This window comes from Nelumbo lutea, chromosome 1 (genome assembly GCF_056320005.1).
Source record: "Nelumbo lutea isolate HS-2025 chromosome 1, American lotus-T2T, whole genome shotgun sequence".
NCBI classification, from domain to species: domain Eukaryota; kingdom Viridiplantae; phylum Streptophyta; class Magnoliopsida; order Proteales; family Nelumbonaceae; genus Nelumbo; species Nelumbo lutea.
The window spans coordinates 178,264,369-178,284,075 of NC_142684.1; the positions used below are offsets into that span (position 1 = coordinate 178,264,369).

Below are 19,707 nucleotides of genomic sequence, written 5' to 3' on the forward strand. Positions count from 1 at the left end.
GGGCCAGGCCTAATTCTGGGCCAATGTCACTGATATATAAAGCATTACATATCTATATATTAAATGACATAAATGCATATAAACTTATTTTATACATTATATAATATAAAATATTACATATAATATACATGTCATGTTATATATTTATATATAAAATATATAATATAATGTAAAATAACATGTATACATTCAGGGGCAGAGCCAGGAACTTGTTATAATGGGGGCCAAAACATAAATAAAGTATGGATGGATCCATAGGGGGGCCAACTATTGAGATGGAGAGTGGAGAGAGGAGAAAATTTACATGGAAAGTTGTTTTTCAGTGGGGAGTTTCTGAACCATGGGGAGGCCATTGCTCCCCTGGGTTCCCCTAACTCTGCCCCTGTATACATTATACACAAAATGTGTAAGTTTAAATATATGTGGGCCAGGTTGGGCCCGGGCCGGGCCTGAACACAAAACCCAGGCCCAAGCCCTGAATTTCTAGGTTGGGCTTGTGCAGGCTAGGTCAGGCCAAGCTGAATGATCACCCCTAGCAGTGCCGGTACAGTCCGATAGATCAGGGAGGCAACCAAGCCCATGGCCCATGAGTCCATGTCGGGCTGGGCCAATCCATGTGTAGCCCACCCCATTTTAAACCTATAAAATATATAATATAATTAAAATTATAAAAATGCAATTTCATATTTAATAAAACCAGTGCAAGCACATATGTGCGTTTGTGAAGTAAAGATGGAAGAGTAAAAATTAAAAAGTTAAAAATCTTATGCAATATGATGTTAATAAATATTAGATTTAAGCATCAATCAATGCAAATGTATGTTTTATATAATAATAGATAAATAAAAATTGAGTTTGGTTTTTCTATGCACAACTCTACATGTACTTGTCTATGTAACGTTACAGTCACATTCTTACGGTCTTACATATTATTTATTTATTTTTTAGAATAAACTGCAATGCATTAATCAACCAGAAATATCACAAACAAGCAAGTCCTCCACAAATGCTGGAGGTTCATGCCAGATACAAGGATTAACGAAACGACAAGAAGCCCTACCTAAGCTGTGAGCCATAGTGTTAGCTTACCTTTTGACACATGTCACCGAGAAGTTTACACCTTGCTGTAACAACGAGGAATACTCATGAACGAGGGAGCCAAATTCCGACAAGTTCGAAGCTAGAGCACGGAGGGCTTTCCATAATACGAGGCATCAGTTTCAAATACCACATTCTGGATATCCATGTCGGTCACCCATTTAATTGCTGCTATAAGGGCCATTACTTCCCCTTCTTTCAAAACGAATAGACCAGGAATTGTGGACGTGCAACCTTTCACGAAAGCACCAAGCTCATCACATATAACTATCCCAAACCCAGTGAGGTTACTGCTCGTGAAAGAGGCAGCATTAACATTACACTTGAAGGAACCAGGAGGGGGAGCACACCAATTACCATCACCTTGGTGGTTAAGATTAATAACCATGCCCAACCACTTCTGTATTTGAGCTTGCTTCCAATCATGGAGAAGCTACAAACTCCCAGTAACATCATGATAAGGCAACTTAAAATTATTTCTCCATAGCTTGGAGTTACGTTGAGACCAGATGCTCCACAAAACCATGCAAGCATGTCCAGACTTGTCCCAATCAATTTATGCTAAAAACTCAAGAAGACAATTAGCAAAAGAGGTGTGATTCGACACACTTATGCTGATGCCAGCCTTAGACCAACAAGCTTGAGCATATGGACATGATAACAAGACATGGCTAAGACTTTCAACGTTAATATTACAGAGATGATAGGAAGTATCTAACTGGATGCCATGCCTAGCAAGCTGGTCTTTACAGGGCAAACACTCCCTGCAAACCCGCCAAACAAAGCTCTTCACCTTAGGTGGAATAGGAAGCTTCCACAGCTTATCCCATCCACCTGAAATAACAGCTTGAGAGTAAGTGGTATTAAGATCCCTTGCAACCCTATATCCTGACTTTACTGAATATACTCCATTTGGTGAGAAATACCAAATTACCCGGTCCTTTTGACTAGCATAAGACAAGGGAATATTCAAAATTGCACTAGCATCCCTTGGGCCGAAAAGCTCATGAATCATTTCAACATCCCATTCCTTGTGGCCTGGAATCCATAGGTCCAAAACCACAATATCTTCAAGCCCCTCAACTCTAGGCGAATCAACCTTAAAATTGCCTATCTCCTTTAGCCACGGATCATCCTACAATGCGAGAATTGTCAGATGCTTTTCCAAGTATAACTTGGATTATGCCCACATTGGGCAGCTAGAAAATCCCCCTTGGGGAAGTATTTAGCCTTGAAAACACGATAGATAAGAGCATATGGGTTGGAAAGGATATTCCAACCTTGCTTCGCAAGCATTGCTAAGTTGAAATCTTGCATATCTTTATACCCCATACCACCCTCTTCCTTCCTTATAAAAAGCTTCTCCCATTTAAGCCATTTAATGCCCTCGCCATTAGAGTTGGAATTACCCCACCAAAATGAGTTCATCATTCTCTCCAACTCTTTGCTAAGAGAGACAGGAATCATAAAGGTACTCATGCAGTAGGAGGGAACAACTTGAGCCACAAATTTAATTAAAATCTCCTTACCCGCACGAGACAAAAGCTAACTCTTCCAACCCTGCAATCTCTGCCGTAGACGATCCCTGATAAATCTAAAGACTTCATTCTTCTTCCTACCTATCAGAGAAGGCAAGCCTAAGTACCTCCCTATCTTAATAGGATTAACAACCCCCAACACGCTAGTCACTCTAGCCTTCACATCCTGAGGCACATTTGAGCTGAAAAACACACCCACCTTCTGAAAATTGATTGCCTGCCTCGATGCTTCTTCATAGACTTTTAGGATATTCTTCATGGCATTACATTCCCTTTCCTCTGCCTTAAAGAAGAAAAAACTATCATCTACAAACAAAATGTGAGAAACACTAGGCGCATCCCGACAAATACGACAACCAGAAATCAGACCTTATCTTTCAGCTTTAAACATCAAAGCAGATAAGCCTTCAACACATAAAATAAATAAATAAGGGGAAAGCGGGTCACCTTGGTGAAGACCTCTTCCAGGAATAATAGGCCCAACCTCCATGCCATTGAAAGCCACAAAATAGGAAACAGTAGTGACACAAAGAATGATCAACCTAATCCATTTGTTAGAAAAACTCAATTTCTGCATCTTAAGCTTGAGAAACTGCTAGTCCACCCGATCATAAGCCTTGCTAATGTCTATTTTGAGAGCAACCTCGCCCACCTTACCCTTCCGCTTCCTCCTCATAAAATGAATAAGCTCGAAAGCTACCAAGACATTATCAGTGATAGCTCTCCCAGGCACGAAAGCAGATTGAGCATTCAAAATAATGTTATGAAGAAGAACCTTAAGACGATTAGCAAGCACTTCTGAGACGATCTTGTACAACACATTACAAAGAGAAATAGGTCTCAAATCTTTCATAGTTTTCGGGGTTTCACACTTCGGAATAAGCACTATAGTAATGTCATTTAGTGAAGTTGGAAACTCTTCTCTAGAAAGCCAAGACACAATAGCTTGAAAAATATCTTTACCAATTAAGTGCCAGAATTTCTGATAGAAAGTTGGATTTAGGCCATCCGGACCTGAGGACTTGTCCAGATGCATTTGGAAAACAGCTTCCTTAAACTCCTCAAAAGAAAATGGAGATAGCAACGAGTCTGAAACTTTACAATTAATAAAATCAAAACCATCAACAGCACGACTAGAAGACAAGGAAAACAACTTACGAAAATAATCCTGGACCACTTGACAATGACTACTTGGATCATCATGCCAATTACCCTCGTCATCCATCAATCTCGAAATTCTATTGGTCATTTTCCTTGTGGATGTTGCCGCGTGAAAATATTTAGTATTGGCATCACCATCACAAAGCAAAAAACTCTTTCTACGCTAATGCCAATAATCTTCCTCCTGCCCTAAAAGCTTTAAAAGTTTGACTTTCTTTTCTTTAACGATCTCAATATCTGAAGGAATATTGCTGTCCCTTAGCCTCTCAATAGCTACTTTACATTGAGCAATATCCCTGGTGAATTTCTAATTCAGACTCAAACCCCATTTAGCAAGAGCTTTGCCACACAGATCCAAACGAGAAGAAACATCGCTCATCCTCAACAAACTCCATGCATCCTCCACCGTTTTATTCAAACCTGGCTCCCATAACCACCCATTTTCAAAGAGAAAGCACAACTGACGATGAACACGAGAAACACTCACTGTTTCTAATAGGATTGGATTATGGTCTGAAATAGTAGCAACCAAATTCTGAAGCTTTGCATCTAAAAATAATCCCAAACTCTCCTGAAGCAAAAGCCCTATCAATTCTTTCCTGGACCCATGCCTCAGTCCCTCTACCTATCTCCCATTTGAAGCAAGAGCCAATAATAGAAATCTCATGAAGGTGATAATTTGAAATAATCTCATGAAACCCAGCCAGAAGCCAGTTAGGATGATCCAATCTGCCCTACTTATCCTCAGGAGAAAGCATGTCATTAGAATCTCCAATGCAACACCATGGCAACCTAGAAGAAGCACAGATAGCACGAAGAAATTCCATGAGTCCCTCCTACGACTTCTATCCAAATAACCGTAAAAGCCTGTTAATCTCCAAGGGCCCTTCTCATCATCACATACCGACACATTAATATGATTATTTGAATAATCTAACAGAGAGCACATATTAGGAGCTTTCCAAAGGAAAGCAATACCACCACCCCTCCCTTCCCTATCCACTGCAAAAGCACCAACAAAGCCAATCCGAATTCAAATTTCTTCAATTTTATTGACATGAACAAGAGTTTCAATTAAAAAGACCTTGGCATTACGATAAGTCCCAATCGCCTCCTTGGCATGGGCAGACAAGTCCCAGTCGCCTCTTCGGCATGGGCAAAATCAAAGATCAAGGAGAGTGGACTACGAGTCGCTCCCAAAGCCTAAGGACTAAAATACCACATAAAACCTAATCGCCTCTTTGGCATGGGCAAAATCAAAGATCAAGGAGAGTGAACTACGAGTCATTCCCAGAGTCTAAGGGATAAAATACCGCATAAGACCCAATTGCCTCTTCGGCATGGGCAAGATCGAGGAGATTGAACTACGAGTCTTTCCCAGAGCCTAAGGGCCAAAATACCAAACTAGCGAAGACCTCCTCACCATATAAGACCTAGTCGCCTCTTCGGCATGGGCAAAATCAAGGAGCAGACTGCGAGTCGCTCCCAGAGCCTAAGGAGTTGAATCAACGCTTATGAGCTCATCGAATTATTCATACCGGGCCAAAAGGAGAAATCCACTCCCTTCACCGAATTACTTTCAACTCGGGAGTGGGGGGCAAATGATGAGGGCAGATTTGGCCCTCCAATTATATTGTGACGCATGGCACCTCAGAACAACTAGGTGACACCCGGAACCACTTTGGCAACAACTTGCCTTAGCCAAGTTGATGGTGTCCCACCACAGGCGCGGCCTGGCCCTTGTGCGAGCTGGCAGCTTGGCACAAGCACGAGCTGGCAACCTGGCACTAGCGCGACCTGGTGGCCTGGCCCTAGCGCGACCTGGCAACTTGGCACAGACACGTGCTAGCAGCCTGGCCCAGGCGCGACCTGGCGGCCTGGCATAGGAGCGACCTGGGTGCCAACCTGGCGACTTGCGAGACTTGCTCACCGAAAAATTCAGCATGCATATCCTAACACTCCCACGATCTTTGGAAGTTAGCCCATGTGCCGAACGATCCGGAGGGTGGTCAACATGCATGGCGGTTACCTCTAGGAATCTCGACCCACTTAGACGACCTTGTAGAAATCTCGGATATGGTGCGTGAAGCCCACGCCAAACATTGCCTATATAAAGGCACCAACCCCAATGGCAAGTAAGTAAGTAAGCAAATTCTAGCTCCCATACTTTGTGATTTTTAGCTCGCAGTCTACTATGGGAGTACTAACTTAAGCATCGGAGCGACCTCGCTGGGATAGTCACCCTGGGTCTTCTGACGTTTGGTTCCTTGCAGGTCACTAAAGAGCAACGAAGCTCATCAATTCAGCTCGCCACCTGCTCAGCCCGACACCTCATAGGCAGCTTGACACCTGGTCAGCTCGGCACCTCACAGGTGGCTCGGCACCTGGTTAACCCGACACCTCACAGGCAGCTCAGCACCTCACAAGAAACTCGGCACCTGGTCAGCCTGACACCTCACAGGCAGCTCGCCACCTAGTCAGCCCGACACCTCACAAGCAGCTCGCCACCTGGTCAGCTCGGCACCTCATAGGCAGCTCGACACTATAGTCAGCTCGCCACCTAGCCTGCCCAGCTCGATTCAGCTCGGCAGCCAAAGTTCAATTCGGCCTGAGTCATCGGCCACTTGGAAGCAAACCAAATGACGAGGTACTTAGGACAAAAAAATTGGCCACCACCCAAAAATTGATTCATCACAAAGCATATAAGCTTCTGATTAAATTCAGTTTTTAATTGAATAAATAGAAATTTTAAAAACTGAAATCAAATTATAAGAAAATCAAAATAATTGAAACCAAAATTTTTGGTTATTTCCATCAAAAACAATTTTAATTAACATATATAAAATATTATATATTATAATTTATAATATATATCATGAAATTGAATTTCATTATAATACATTATATATGATATATTAATATATAAATATATAGCATAGTATATATTATATGTTATATGTTATGTATTATATATTATATAATAAATTTCGGTTAATTTAATTTTTTCGATTAATTGAATTTTTAACTTTTAAAGTCAAAACCGAAAATTGAAATTCTCAAAAACCGAAAAAACCAAACCAAAAGAATTAAAATCAAAATTTTTTATTCGATATTTCGATCTTAATCGAATGATGCTCACCCCTACACGCTTCAATAGACAAGGACATCATCCATATCCTAACAGTTCATCAAACGGGTCGGGTCATGCTGGGCGAGATCTCTATGTGGGTATTTTTGGGATGAAGCCTGGAGGAGCGCTTGCCTAATCTTCACGAGTCCAGATCTTTAGCTGATTGCATGATTTGCTCCTAACAGTGTTCCTCATATCATATCCCTACCGCACATTAGGAACATCTCTCGTCGATGTGCTATGACTTATGAGTTTAGTGTAAGATCCATTCTTTGAGGAGCAAATCCCGATTGAACGTCTACGGCTCCACCTCCCTAGAGACAGATAAGATTGTCAACCAATAAACCGTCACTCACCTAAAACCCCAACGAACTCTGAATAAAGCCATAAAAGGGTCCCAGTTCAAGACGTTAATAACTTATCGGTTATCATCTTTTTGGATAAGTGAGCGAGAACCTATACCTATCCAATTCCAAATTGGCGAAACTACCCTTTTTTCTTTGTAAAAAAAGAAAAAATCAAATAACTGATAAAGCACCAAACAAGTTGAGGGGTAGTATGGCCCTAGAAGTCCATAAGGATCTTAATATGCATTATGCAATAAATAAATAAATATATATATATATATGCCCAAAGCTCTAGGTGATTAAGGTTGTGTTTGGTAGTATTGACCTTAAGTGATTTTTCATGTTTCAAGTAGAAACGACAATTTTATTGATTAACCCACAATGGTGGTGGATCCAAGAGCAGGGTATCCAATAGGGACGGGGAAATTTGTCAAGTAAAAGTTAAAACCCTAAATCCTAAATCTCATAACTTTGTGATATAGAATAGGAACATAGTTGTCATTCTTATACTTTTTTTTTCTTTATTTCTTATATATTCATCTCTAAAAAATATATCATTTAAGAAGCCAAATTTTATTTAACCCCCTACTATTTTGTTTGAGTGGGGCAATTGTGAAAAATTTTAAAGTTCATCATAATTTTCATAACTACATGAATATTTTCAAATGTCATTGGGGGCAATTGTCCACACTGACTTATAGTTCTACATAAATCCACCACTTTCAACCCAAAACATTTCATATAAGAACAGCAATGATACCAAGCACAACCTAAATTTCTAACTCAACTCTATTTTTGCATTTGTCTAGAATTGAATGCTTTGATCAATAAAATTGTGCAATATTGAGCATATTATTGGAAGTACAAATGCTACCTAATGGGTTCCTATAATTTCAATTATATCCTTAAATAAATAAGAAATTTAAGAATTTGCATTACCTATAGATAGTATTAACATGTGTTGAATGTGACTGAAGAAATATGACTATTTTATAATTGGTGCATTGATTCAACTGCTGGTTGGCTTATTTTAAACAATGTATTTGCAATTTTAGATGACTAAACAATTGGATATTCTAATAAAATAATCAGAAAAAGATCTGGCAAATTTTGACTATGAAAGAGGAAGGATGGATTTTCTTTTCTGTCCCATTTGCATTGAAATAGAAGGACTTGAAACAACCATTTATTAATATTTATATTTATATTTAATCTTCTTTATAAATGGTTTATAATTAATTATTTCCTCATTAATGCTTTTTCACATTTTCTATAATTTTTTCTTTCCTAAAATTTAGAAATTGAATATTGTATTAATGTAGATGCTAAGTTAATTTTAATAAGGATATTAAATTAATTTTATACTAGTCAAAGGAAAATCAAAAGTTCATTATTTAATTTATGTATCATTTTTTTTTCTTTTGTGGGAATGATTGCAATTAAACCATAGACTGCAACTTAGCAAGATAAACCTGCAAGAGATGTTTTCTACCAAAGAATATATAAAACTACTAATATGCTCCAAGAACAAAGGTGCAAAGGTTGAGGATGACATATTTGATCCTAAAATTCTACTAACAAATTACAAAATTTTACCAACCATGTCTTCTAGTATCTCCCCACGCTTCATGTTCGAAAGTTGAAACTTAAGATTAGAAATAGAAATTTGTAAATGAGAGTTAGGACTGCTGTTTAATGAGTTTAAATATTAATATCAATCCTCACATGGTATTTGTGAATTCATCAAGCTAAAAAGAATTAATAAATAGAGACATAGAGTATTGATTGTTAAAAACTCTTGATACACAACTCTACATATGATATCGCACGCAATAGTACATTGAGATATTTAGGTCTTGTTTGGTTTACAGGGGTTTGGAATTGAAATCAGAATGGCCAATTCCAACTGTTCGGTTGGGTGGAATTGGAATCCCATTCCCATTCCTAGTGGAATGGCATTCTCCCACTTGAGGGAATGGTTATTCTATCCCCCTCCCTTGGGAATGAAATACCATTTCAGCTGATTTTAAGTCTCATTCTGATTTCTGTATGAACCATACAGACTATGGGAATAGAGCATTCTAATTTCGATTCTGAAGGATTTTGATTCTGATTCTTGATGGAGCGCGATCCGGCCGGTCTTAGCTGTCCGCGGCCTTGCTTCTGAACGGGGTAGCAGGGAACCTGAAACGGAGGAGATGGGGAAGCTCCGGGGGGAACCCAGTGTAGATGCTCCAAAGCTCAAGTTAGAATCCTTCAAAAGCAAGGTAATACCAGATAGCGCAAAGTTTGCATACCTCATTTGTTAGGGGGCAGGGGGCACTTATAATCACTTCATGCACTCGCCCCGATGCCCTTGTCAGGTTGGGTATGATTACCCTTGTGCTTGTCAATTCGGCTGTCGTTCTTTCTGCTGAGACAGAACCGTCACTGCCTAACCGTCTTTCTAACTGGAGATGGCGGTGTCAGTGGCGGTGGCAGGTGGTCGTTTAGAGTGCTGCCGCCAAATGTCAGATCCCAAGTCAGTCAGGCGCGGCGCCCTTGAGCACGGACTTCCTTGGTGTCAGGCATGGTACGACTTGTTTGGTTTTGGTGCCCAGAAGGTGATGCGAAGTGCTGAGCGAGGCGAGGTCTTGAGCTCGGAGGTATCTATAGGGCAGGTCAGTTCAGCGAGGTGTATCCGAATTGTTATAAAGTGGGTCAGTTCGGTGAAGTGTATCCCGAGCTGTTACAAAGTTGGCCAGTTCGGCGAGGTATATACCGAGCTGTTACAAAGTGGGTCAGTTCGGTGAAGTGTATCCCGAGCTGTTACAAAGTGGGTCAGTTCGACGAAGTGTATCCCGAGCTATTACAAGGTCAGTTCGGCGAAGTGTATCCCAAGCTGTTACAAAGTGGGTCAGTTCGGCGAGGTATATACCGAGCTGTTACAAAGGGTGAGTTCGGGCCCCCCGTAGGGAGTTCGGTCCGCTGGTGTCCCCTTGTTCCCGCCTAGGCTTGGCCCCTTTTGCCGAGCTGTTGTTTCTTCCACATGTCACGTAATAGAGAGGTCGGGCCAAATCTTACTTCATCAATTGCCCCCCCCACTCCTTGCACCGAGGGTCTTGCCATGGTGCGGGGAGTTTCGTGAGGTAGCAGGTGGATTTGTCCCGCCCTTCGAATCTTCACTGCGTGAGTTGCTTTTGCTAGGGTTCTTTCGGTTTTCGAGAAGGCTGGAAACGTGCTTACTCAAGAATGCTGATGGTTGTGACAACGCGCGTTTTAAATTTCAAACCTTTTCGCGCCGCTGGGACGTGATAGCGGGTCATTTCAAAAAGGTGCGCCACTGCTGTACGTGTGCGGATGACTGTTAGGGAGATGTGCGGCGCGTTAGTTTCGGAAAGACGCGTGTCGAAGCGACGTCGGTTTCAAAAAGACATGTGCTGACATTTCACTTTTTCCGGAAAGACGTGCGCCAATCACGTCTCGACCTTAAGGGTCGTGCGGTCAGTAAGAATGTGGGCCGTCGGATCGTCTTCGATCTGCACGGTCGATTCTTGGTTACTGTAGCTATAAATAGTGGGGGACCCCAGTCGGTTTGTCACTTCTGCGGTTTGTCTACTGAGCTCGCGTCCAACCCTTCAGCTCGCGCCCAAGTCTTTTCCAGCTCGCGTCCAAGTCTTTTCCAGCTCGCGTCAAGGCTGGTTACATAGCCTTCACGGTTCTTTGGCTTGTTCTTCAAACTTTCCGATGAGTACTTTCCTGAATCCATCTTTTTCCCTAATGTCTAGCTTTGATAGCTCAGACGATTCTTCGATTAGAGCCGACGTAGGTTCCACCAACCGAGCCGTGTCCCCCGACTGCCTCAGTGATCCTGAGGTGGAGCTTGAGGACTATGAACCGGTAGGCCGAGTCGCTTCGGGCAGTTTGGCGTCTACCTCCCGCCGAGGTCGGATGCTAGACAGGTTTGGTCCTTCGACCATGACGCCTGAGGGGCTTCAATCCATACTTATGTCTTACAACCTTCATGGGGGGTATACATATTTTATTCCTTCGAGTAGCTTTCCTTAGGAACACGGTCCTGACGAGATCGTGATTTTTTTGATAGCAGCTCGCTGCGGGGTTGCGACTTCCTTTCCATCCCCTTCTCGTCGAAGTCATAAACCACTTCGGTGTCACCATTGGCCAACTTCATCCGATCTCTATTCGGAACCTGGTGGGGACAGTTTCCCTTTTTTGCGAGCAGAACTTCCCCTTAGACTTAGAGATATTCTCCTCCATCTTGATGCTCAAGAGACAGGCGGGTTTTCTTCCTGGGGGGAGACGGGCGTATTACCTTTCTCCTCGCCAGGTTTTTAAGCTTCTGCATGATCTTCCTAATAAGGTCCCGGCGTGGAAGTGGGACTACTTCGGCGTGCGAAGTGCACAAGGATGGCCCTTTCAGACCGGGTGGGGTGAGGCCGCTCCTGATTTAGGCGTGACTCTCGAAAAAGAGATGGTGAAGGGCCTCCGGCAATGGGCACGACAAGGTTTAAAGTGCCACCACTACTTAACGGAGGCCAAGCTTATTGCAGCCGGCCTGAGTTCGGGTAGGTTTCTAGCTATGCAGTTTTCTTGCTTGCTCTGTTCTTTTCATTTTTTTTTCTGATGTCGAACTCGTTTCTGCAGGTGTGATGGACGCGGAGAGAACTCGTGGGGGGCGTTTGTTCCAAGGTATGAAGAGGAGGAAGTGGGTCGCCAAGCGAACTCGTACCGAGCTGCCCTTGGATGAGGAGCCCCAAGTTCCAGACCATACGCCGGAGGATCTGCCCAGGGAGCTTGAAGTGACTCCATCGATGCATGAAACTGCCGGGGTGCCTTACGCTGAGACCACTCATACGGGCGCTCCTGCATACTCAAGTGCTCCTGCTCACTCCGGGTCCACTAATACGCGGGCTGGGCCCTCGGGCTCGGGAGCTCAAGGGGAGATTAGGAGCGTGTTGACGCCGAACTACGCTCTTTAGAAGAGTAGGGATGCTACTTTCCCTGAGGAGGTCGCGGCGTGGACCGATCTTCCCTTGAATCAGGTCGCTTGTCGCATCGTAACACATGCCATGGTGGTAAGTTAGATTCTATCTTCCTTTTTTATTCTGTTGCTTCTGCTGTTATTGCTCACTTGTTTCTTTTGATAGGTGAATTCTTCAATTCATGCCTTGGCGGCCCAAGTGGAGAGAAGCTCGCGACAGGCGTGAGCTGCTGAGGCTGCCGCTCATGCTGCTGAAGAAGCTTTCCGTGCTGCAGAGGCAAATACCTGGGCTGCTGAGGCGGCTGCTTACACTGCTAAAGAGGCTGCTCGCGTCGCGATGGCCAGGCAGGCAAGGTCTCAGCGTGATGCCGAGGCCATGGGGGTAGTTGTCAAGCATATGGCGGACTTGAAGTTAGATTTGCAGCATCAGGTCGAATATCTTCAGGAGGACATCAGGGAGAGAACACAGATTTTTTCCCAAGGCATTGAAGACGCCAAGAAGAAGGCAGTTGAGGACTACATTGCCTCTCCGCGTTTTGACGATCTGATGGTGGATTCTTACAGGAGGGGGTTCAAGTTGAGCCGGTGGATGATCCGGAATACATACCCCGACCTCGATGTAAGTGCCATATCCACTTCGCGTATAACTCAAGAGATGGCCAATGCTGCCGATGGCAAGCCAGACTCTGAAGGAGAGGCAGGGCCTTCAGGTGTTGTTGAAGTGCCTTCTGATGGCGAAGAGGTGGCTCCGGGCATGTAATTATTATTATTATTACTATTATTATTATTATTTTTTTTTAAGTCCTTTCTGATGGACAATGTACTCCTGTTTCTTGCAATGGAATAGATAGTCCTTTTGCCCGTGTTCTTTTTCCCCGAACTGATTCTTTGTCGGTCACTTTGTCCGGGTTATTATACTTCCGCGATCTGTTCTGCCGCGAACTTGTTTTTTGCCGAGCTGATAATATGCTCGACTTCTTTGCGTGTTTACGCCAAGGTTTCTCTTGGCTTGCATCGTGGCACATAGGACCTGATTTCGTCCACTTCATTTGGTGGTTTATAAGTAGTATCGCCTTAAGTTCACGATGTTCCACGCTCGAGGTCCTTGTTTGCCTTCCAAGGTTTCGAGTTCATATGCCCCCCCCGAGTGCTCTTTTTACTTTATAGGGCCCTTCCCAGTTAGGTCCAAGCTTGCCCACGCCGGGTTCGGGCGCCATAATCTTACGAAGGAACAGGTCGCCGACTCGGAAGCTTTGTTGCTTTACTCTGCTATTGTAGTAGCGAGCTACCTGCTGCTGGTATGCCGCTGTTCGGATGTGCGTGAGGTCCCTTACCTCGTCTAATAGGTCGAGGTTGGTACGTAACTCGTCTCCATTCGACCGATCGTCGTATGTTTCTAATCGCAATGTTGGTACTTCGATTTCCGTCGGGATCACTGCTTCAGTGCCGTAGGTGAGGTTGAAGGGGGTTTCTCCCGTGGTGGTTTTTCGGTAGTTCGGTGAGCCCATAAGACACTTGGTAGCTCTTCGGCCCACAATCCCTTAGCTCGATCCAGACGTGCTTTCAGTCCGCGCATGATGGCTCTGTTCATTACTTCCGTCTGACCGTTTGCCTGCGGGTGCGCGACTGACGTGAAGTTTTGCCGAATCCCCATGTTCTGGCACCACTCTTGGAACTTGATATCCTTGAACTGCTTGCCGTTGTCGGAGATTAGTACCCGAGGTAACCCGAATCGACATACTATGTTCTTCCAAAAGAGGTTCTGTATGTTTCGAGCCGTAACAATTGCCAGAGGTTCGGCTTCTATCCACTTCGTAAAGTAATCTACTGCAACAACTAGGAATTTTCTTCCACCTGTTGCTGGTGGGAATGGCCCCAGGAGGTCGATGCCCCATTGTGCAAAGGGCCACGGGCTGACGAGGTATTTGAGGTCAGAGGTAGGTTGATGGTGGATATTGGCGTGCTTCTGACACTTGTCACATTTTCTAACGAGCTCGACAGCTTCTGCCTTCATCATTGGCCAGTAATATCCTTGTCAAAGTGCTTTTTGGGCGAGTGCTCTACCCCCCAAGTGTCCGCCACACAGGCCTTCATGAGTGTCACTGAGTACGAACTCGGCTTCGGCAGGTCGCAGGCAACGCAAGTAGGGGAGCATGTAGGACCGTCGGTATAACCGTTCATCTATTATGACGTATTTGGCTGCCTGGCACTGCACCCTCTATGCCGCATTGCATTCTGCAGGGAGGGTTCCGTCTATCAAGAAGCTCGCGAGTGGGTCGATCCAGCTCGGCTTTGCCTCCAAGACGGGAGCGACCTCCTCTGTCCCCCCGAGAATACTAGGCCGAGGTAAGTCCTCTATGTAAACAGTTCTCATGTTGTTGTGACTTGTACTGGCTAACCGGGACAGGGCGTCGGCCTCAGTGTTCTCTGACATCGGGATTTGCCTTATGAAGTGTGACTGGAAGTTGAGCAGGGCTTCTTTTACTTTGGCCAAATATGCGATCATGGAGAGCTCGCATGCTTCGTACTCGCCTGTAACTTGGTTGACCACGAGCTGAGAATCGCTGCAGATGACGAAGTGTTTTGCCTTTACCTTTCATGCTAGGTCCAGCCCGGCGATCAGTGCTTCGTACTCTGCCTCGTTGTTGGATGCCGCAAACTCAAAGCGTAGTGCCTATTCTAATTTTGTGCCACCCGGGCCGCACAAGACTATTCCAGCTCCGCTGCCTTGCCGGTTCGAGGAACCATCCACGTGAAGGATCCAGGGCTCCTCATCCCAGTTCACGCTTTGCCTGACCAGGAGAGATGCCACACTGGCTGCTACTTCACGGGGTTTGGACTCTATGGGCTCGGGATCTCTGGGTTTGCCCGAACTAGGGACCTCGGGCTCGACCTGTGGGGCTTCGTGGCTGAAAGTGCACTCGGCGATAAAATCTACCAAAGCTTGGGCCTTAATAGCGGTTCTTGGTTTGTACTGGAGGTCGTACTCACTGAGTTCGATGGCCCATTTCGTCAGTCGACCGGAAACCTCGGGTTTGAGTAAAACTTGTCTCAGAGGTTTGTCAGTCAGGACGATGACGGTGTGAGCCTGGAAGTATGGGCGGAGTTTCCGAGCTGCTGTCACTAGGGCGTATGCTAGTTTTTCTATCTACGGGTACCTTGCCTCTACTCCCTGCAAAATTTTACTAACATAATAGATGGGTCACTGGACCATGTCTGTTTCTTTTATTAGTACCGAACTGACCACCTCGTCGCTTGCCGAGAGGTACAGTTCTAAGACCTCGCCCACCTCAGGCCGGGCTAAGGTTGACACACTAGCGAGGTAACCTTTTAGCTCGTCGAATGCGAGCTGGCAGTCCTGGGTCCACTCGAACCCTTTGCCTTTGATTGCCTTGAAGAATGGTAGGCAGCGGTCTGCTGTTTTGGACATGAAGCGGCTTAGAGCGGCTATGCGGCCGTTTAGCCTCTGAACCTCTTTTACTTTCCGAGGCGGTCTCATATCTAGAATGGCTTTTATTTTGTCCAGGTTGGCCTCAATACCGCGCCGATTAACAATGTACCCTAGGAGCTTGCCCGAGGTGACACCGAAGACACATTTGTTGGGGTTCAATTTCATGCTAAACTGACACAGGATTTGGAAGACAGAATCTAAGTCTTGTATTAATTCTTGTGAAAACTGAGTCTTGATGACCATGTCGTCTACATAGCACTCTATCTTCGTACCAATCAGGGGCCAAAATAGCCTATTTACAAGTCTTTGGAAAGTCGCCCCGGCATTTTTTAGTCCGAAGGGCATGACCTTGTAGCAATACAGGCCGAACTTGGTTATGAAGCTGGTTTTTTCCTCATCGGATGGGTCCATCCTAACTTGGTTGTAGCCCGAGTAGACGTCCAGGAAGCTTAGCAACTCGTTTCCCGAGGTCACGTCCACTAGGCGGTCAATTTTGGGGAGGGGGAAGCAATCTTTCGGGCAAGCTCGGTTCAGGTCGGTGTAGTCGACGCACATGCGCCACTTGTCGTTTGCCTTTTTTACCAACACCGAGTTGGCCACCCAGCTCGGGTAATGGACTTCCCTTGTGAAGTTTGCTGCGAGGAGCTTCTTGACCTCGTCGACCGCCCTCCAGCGTTCTGGGGCTAAGTTGTGTTTCTTCTGTCTAACGGGTCTGACTACAGGGTCAGTATTAAGTTTGTGAGTTATCAGTCCGGGGCTAATGCCGGGCATGTCGACCGCGGACCAGGCAAAAATATCTAAATTTTGAAGTAAAAAACTCACCAGTTCGGTTCGTAGGGGATCCTCGATGGAAGCTCCGATCTGAAGTGTGCGAGTTGGATCCGTAGCCGAAGTCAGGATTGTGGCCGTTCCCTCTGTGGGCGAAGGTCGTTCCTCACCTTGCTCCGCAGGCCGCTCCAGTTCGAGGTCATTGGCCGCCTTGGTTTTTCCCTTAAGGGCGGCAACATAACACTTGCGAGACTCGGGCTGGTTGCCCCGCGCTACCCCTACACCGAAGTCCGTAGGGAACTTCATGGCCAAATAGTAGGTGGAGACCGCCGCCCGTAGGATATGCGTGATCGGCCGCCCTATTATGGCATTGTATGGGGAGGGGGTCGTGACTACCAGGAAATCATGGTTGAGTCTGACTGCACAAGGCCATGTGCCGACTTCCACAGGGACGGTTATTTTTCCGAGGGGCCTAACTTCCTCTCCGCTGAAACCCACTAGGGGAGTGTTCGCGGGTTTCAGCTCGCTCCTCTATAACTGCAGCTGGTCAAATGCTGATTTAAAGAGGATGTCCGCTGAGCTGCCCGAATCTACGAGTACGCGTCTGACCTCGAAGTTGCTAATCCTTAGTTTAATGACAATCGCGTCATCATGGGGGTAGTGGACCCCTCGCTCGCCGTCCTCCGTGAAGAAGATTGGTTCTTCGGTCTTTGGTCTCTTTGGGGGGTTCCGTTCTTCAAGGGCCGCTTCGCGAACTGAAGTTCGGGCTGCTGCCGAGGTACACCCCGCTACCACCGAACCTCCCACGATTACATGGATGGTTCCCCGAACTAGCCTCTCTTCCGGAGGCTGCCGCTGCAACGGTTCGGTAGGTCTGTTGCTAGACTCGGGGGCATCCTTTTCGTGTTCCCCTTGCCGACCTGCCTTATTGCTATTATTGTTGTGCTGTACAAAGTTTCTCAAGTATCCGCGACGGATGAGCCCCTCTATCTCGTCCCGGAGGTTATTACACTGCTCGGTACTATGACCATGGTCTCTATGGAAACTACAATACAAATTCTTATTTCTCTCGTTCGGATTTCCCTTTAGGCGAGGTGGCCACTTCACGTACGGGGCGTCTTCGATCGTCATTAAGATCTCCGTCCACCTCATGTTTAGTTGCGTGTAATCCGTCCGAACTGCTAGGGGAGCCCAGAACGACTGGTTTGGCTTCGGCTCCCGGGTCGGGTTTTTTCTGTCCACCGGGTTGGAGAGCTCGCCTTCTCTCTTTCTTTTCTCGTTCCCGCCTTCGGTTCGTTGGTAGATTTCTTCCTCTGTCCTCATGAACTTATCCGCGAGCTTAAGGAATTCGGCCACGGTTGTGGACTGGTTAGCCACCATGTGCCATTTGAATTCTTTGTGCGTCACCCCTCTTTTGGCCGCCTCGAGCTGCACTGCGGGGTCCAACTGCGGTATCTGCAAACATGCTTCGTTGAATCACTTGATGTATCCTCGGATGGATTCTCCTTCTCTTTGGACTACTCCGAAGATGCTTTCCTCTGTTCTGGGGCACCGCTGGCTGGTGAGGAAGTGTGCGGTGAAGACCTGCACGAACTGGGCCCAGCACTTTATCGACCCGGGGGCCAGGTTCCTGTAACAAGTGCGGGCTACCCCCCTGAGGGTGGTGGTAAAGGCCACGCACATGCACGATTCACTGGCCCTGGCGAGGTGCATTTGGGACTGAAAGGCGTCAACGTGGTTGTTGGGGTCGAAGGACCCGTCGTACTTGTCCAGAGGTGGCAGCTTGAAATCTCTGGGTAAGGGGACCGCCAGGAGTTCTGATGCGAGGGGGGAAGGAACTGAGAGAATCGGGGCAGCCCCTACCTCATTCGAGCTCGTGTCTTTGCCTTTGAGTTCCGACAAGGCACGGGTGGCGGTTCGACGACTTCGCCGGCGCCTTCGTTGCTGAGCGGGCCTTGTACTGGCGCTGCTGGCATCCGTGTTACCGAGCTTGATGGGCCTGGAATGCTGGTAGTCTGCTGCCAGGGCGCCAAATCGATTTTCGGTGAGCGGGAACTCGGGCTTGGAGCGCCGGGGTGCCGACCTCGCGGGCGAGGTTCCCAACCTGCCTGCGGGTTGCGAGGCGGGGATGACATTTTTCTCTCTTTGGCCTGGGGACGAGGCCTGGCTGTTAGGGGGGTTCTGGGGCCAGGAGGCCTTCGCATGGTGGGGGCGTCTATCCTGCAGGGAGGCCTTGACCGGCCTCGGAGCGGGGTGGTAAGGTGGAAGTAGTGGTTGGTTCAGTGGCAGTTGGGGGAACTGCTGTTGGTAGTGATACTGGGAGATGTTGTGCAGTACTTGGTGTTGGTGAAGCTGGTGCTGCTGGAACTGTTGCATTTGGGCTTGCATTGCCCACATGCACTGCATCAGGTCGTCCAACCAGTTTTGGCTGGCTTCCAGGGGGACGACAGTCGGTTCAGTGAAGGTTGTCTCAATGGGGAGAGGAAAGGGGACGCTTGTGGTAGGAGGGTTTACGGGTGCCACTGCTTGTGGCGCGTTCAAGCTGGGGATCCCATCCACCGAAAGGGGGATGGTGAACTGTCCAACGTACACCATGGGGACTTGAAGTTGTTCCCCGGTGGTGTTTGTCTCCGTGCCACGTCTGGTGTTGTTGGAGGAGGCCATGAGTGTTGGGTTTTTTGAAGAAAAGGGGTTATCGAAGTTTGGAGGGAGGCTTTTTGAAGTGTATTCCCATAGACGGCGCCAATTGATGGAGCGCGATCCGGCCGGTCTTAGCTGTCCGCGGCCTTGCTTCTGAGCGGGGTAGCAGGGAACCTGAAATGGAGGAGATGGGGAAGCTCCGGGGGGAACCCAGTGTAGAGGCTCAGAAGCTCAAGTTAGAATCCTTCAAAAGCAAGGTAATACCAGATAGCGCAACGTTTGCATACCTCGTTTGTCAGGGAGCAGGGGGCTCTTATAATCACTTCGTGCACTCGCCCCGAGGCCCTTGTCAGGTCGGGTATGATTACCCTTGTGCTTGTCAATTCGTCCGTCGTCCTTTCTGCTGAGACAGAATCGTCACTGCCTAACCGTCTTTCTAACTGGAGATGGCGGTGTCAGTGGCGGTGGCAGGTGGCCGTTTAGAGTGCTTCCACCAAACGTCAGATCCCAAGTCAGTCGGGCGCGGCACCCTCGGGCACAGACTTCCTTGGTGTCAGGCATGGTACGACTTGTTTGGTTTTGGTGCCCAGAAG

The 19,707-nt window shown here is 46.5% G+C and overlaps 1 protein-coding gene across 1 annotated transcript; it reads right to left on the minus strand.

Moving 5' to 3' along the window:
- Positions 1 to 1,180: 1,180 nt before the first annotated feature.
- On the minus strand, positions 1,181 to 3,885 carry LOC148879483 (uncharacterized). The gene is made up of 6 exons (XM_088974533.1): positions 3,289 to 3,885; positions 2,744 to 2,919; positions 2,338 to 2,545; positions 1,892 to 2,233; positions 1,597 to 1,659; positions 1,181 to 1,531 (listed from the first exon to the last, which is right to left on the minus strand). The coding sequence occupies exons 1-6, from the start codon at positions 3,883 to 3,885 to the stop codon at positions 1,181 to 1,183; spliced, it is 1,737 nt and encodes a 578-aa protein (XP_088830659.1).
- Between the last annotated feature and the right edge of the window lie 15,822 nt (positions 3,886 to 19,707).

What these genes read in the sequence shown, in the direction of transcription:
- LOC148879483 (XM_088974533.1), bottom strand. Translation starts at nt 3,885, where the DNA reads ATGACCAATAGAATTTCGAGATTGATGGATGACGAGGGTAATTGGCAT. An exon ending in AGCTTCCTATTCCACCTAAG is followed by an intron (nt 1,660 to 1,891) that starts GTGAAGAGCTTT and finishes TTGAGTTTTTAG; the next exon opens with CATAAATTGATTGGGACAAG. An exon ending in GTGGAGCATCTGGTCTCAAC is followed by an intron (nt 1,532 to 1,596) that starts GTAACTCCAAGC and finishes GGGAGTTTGTAG; the next exon opens with CTTCTCCATGATTGGAAGCA.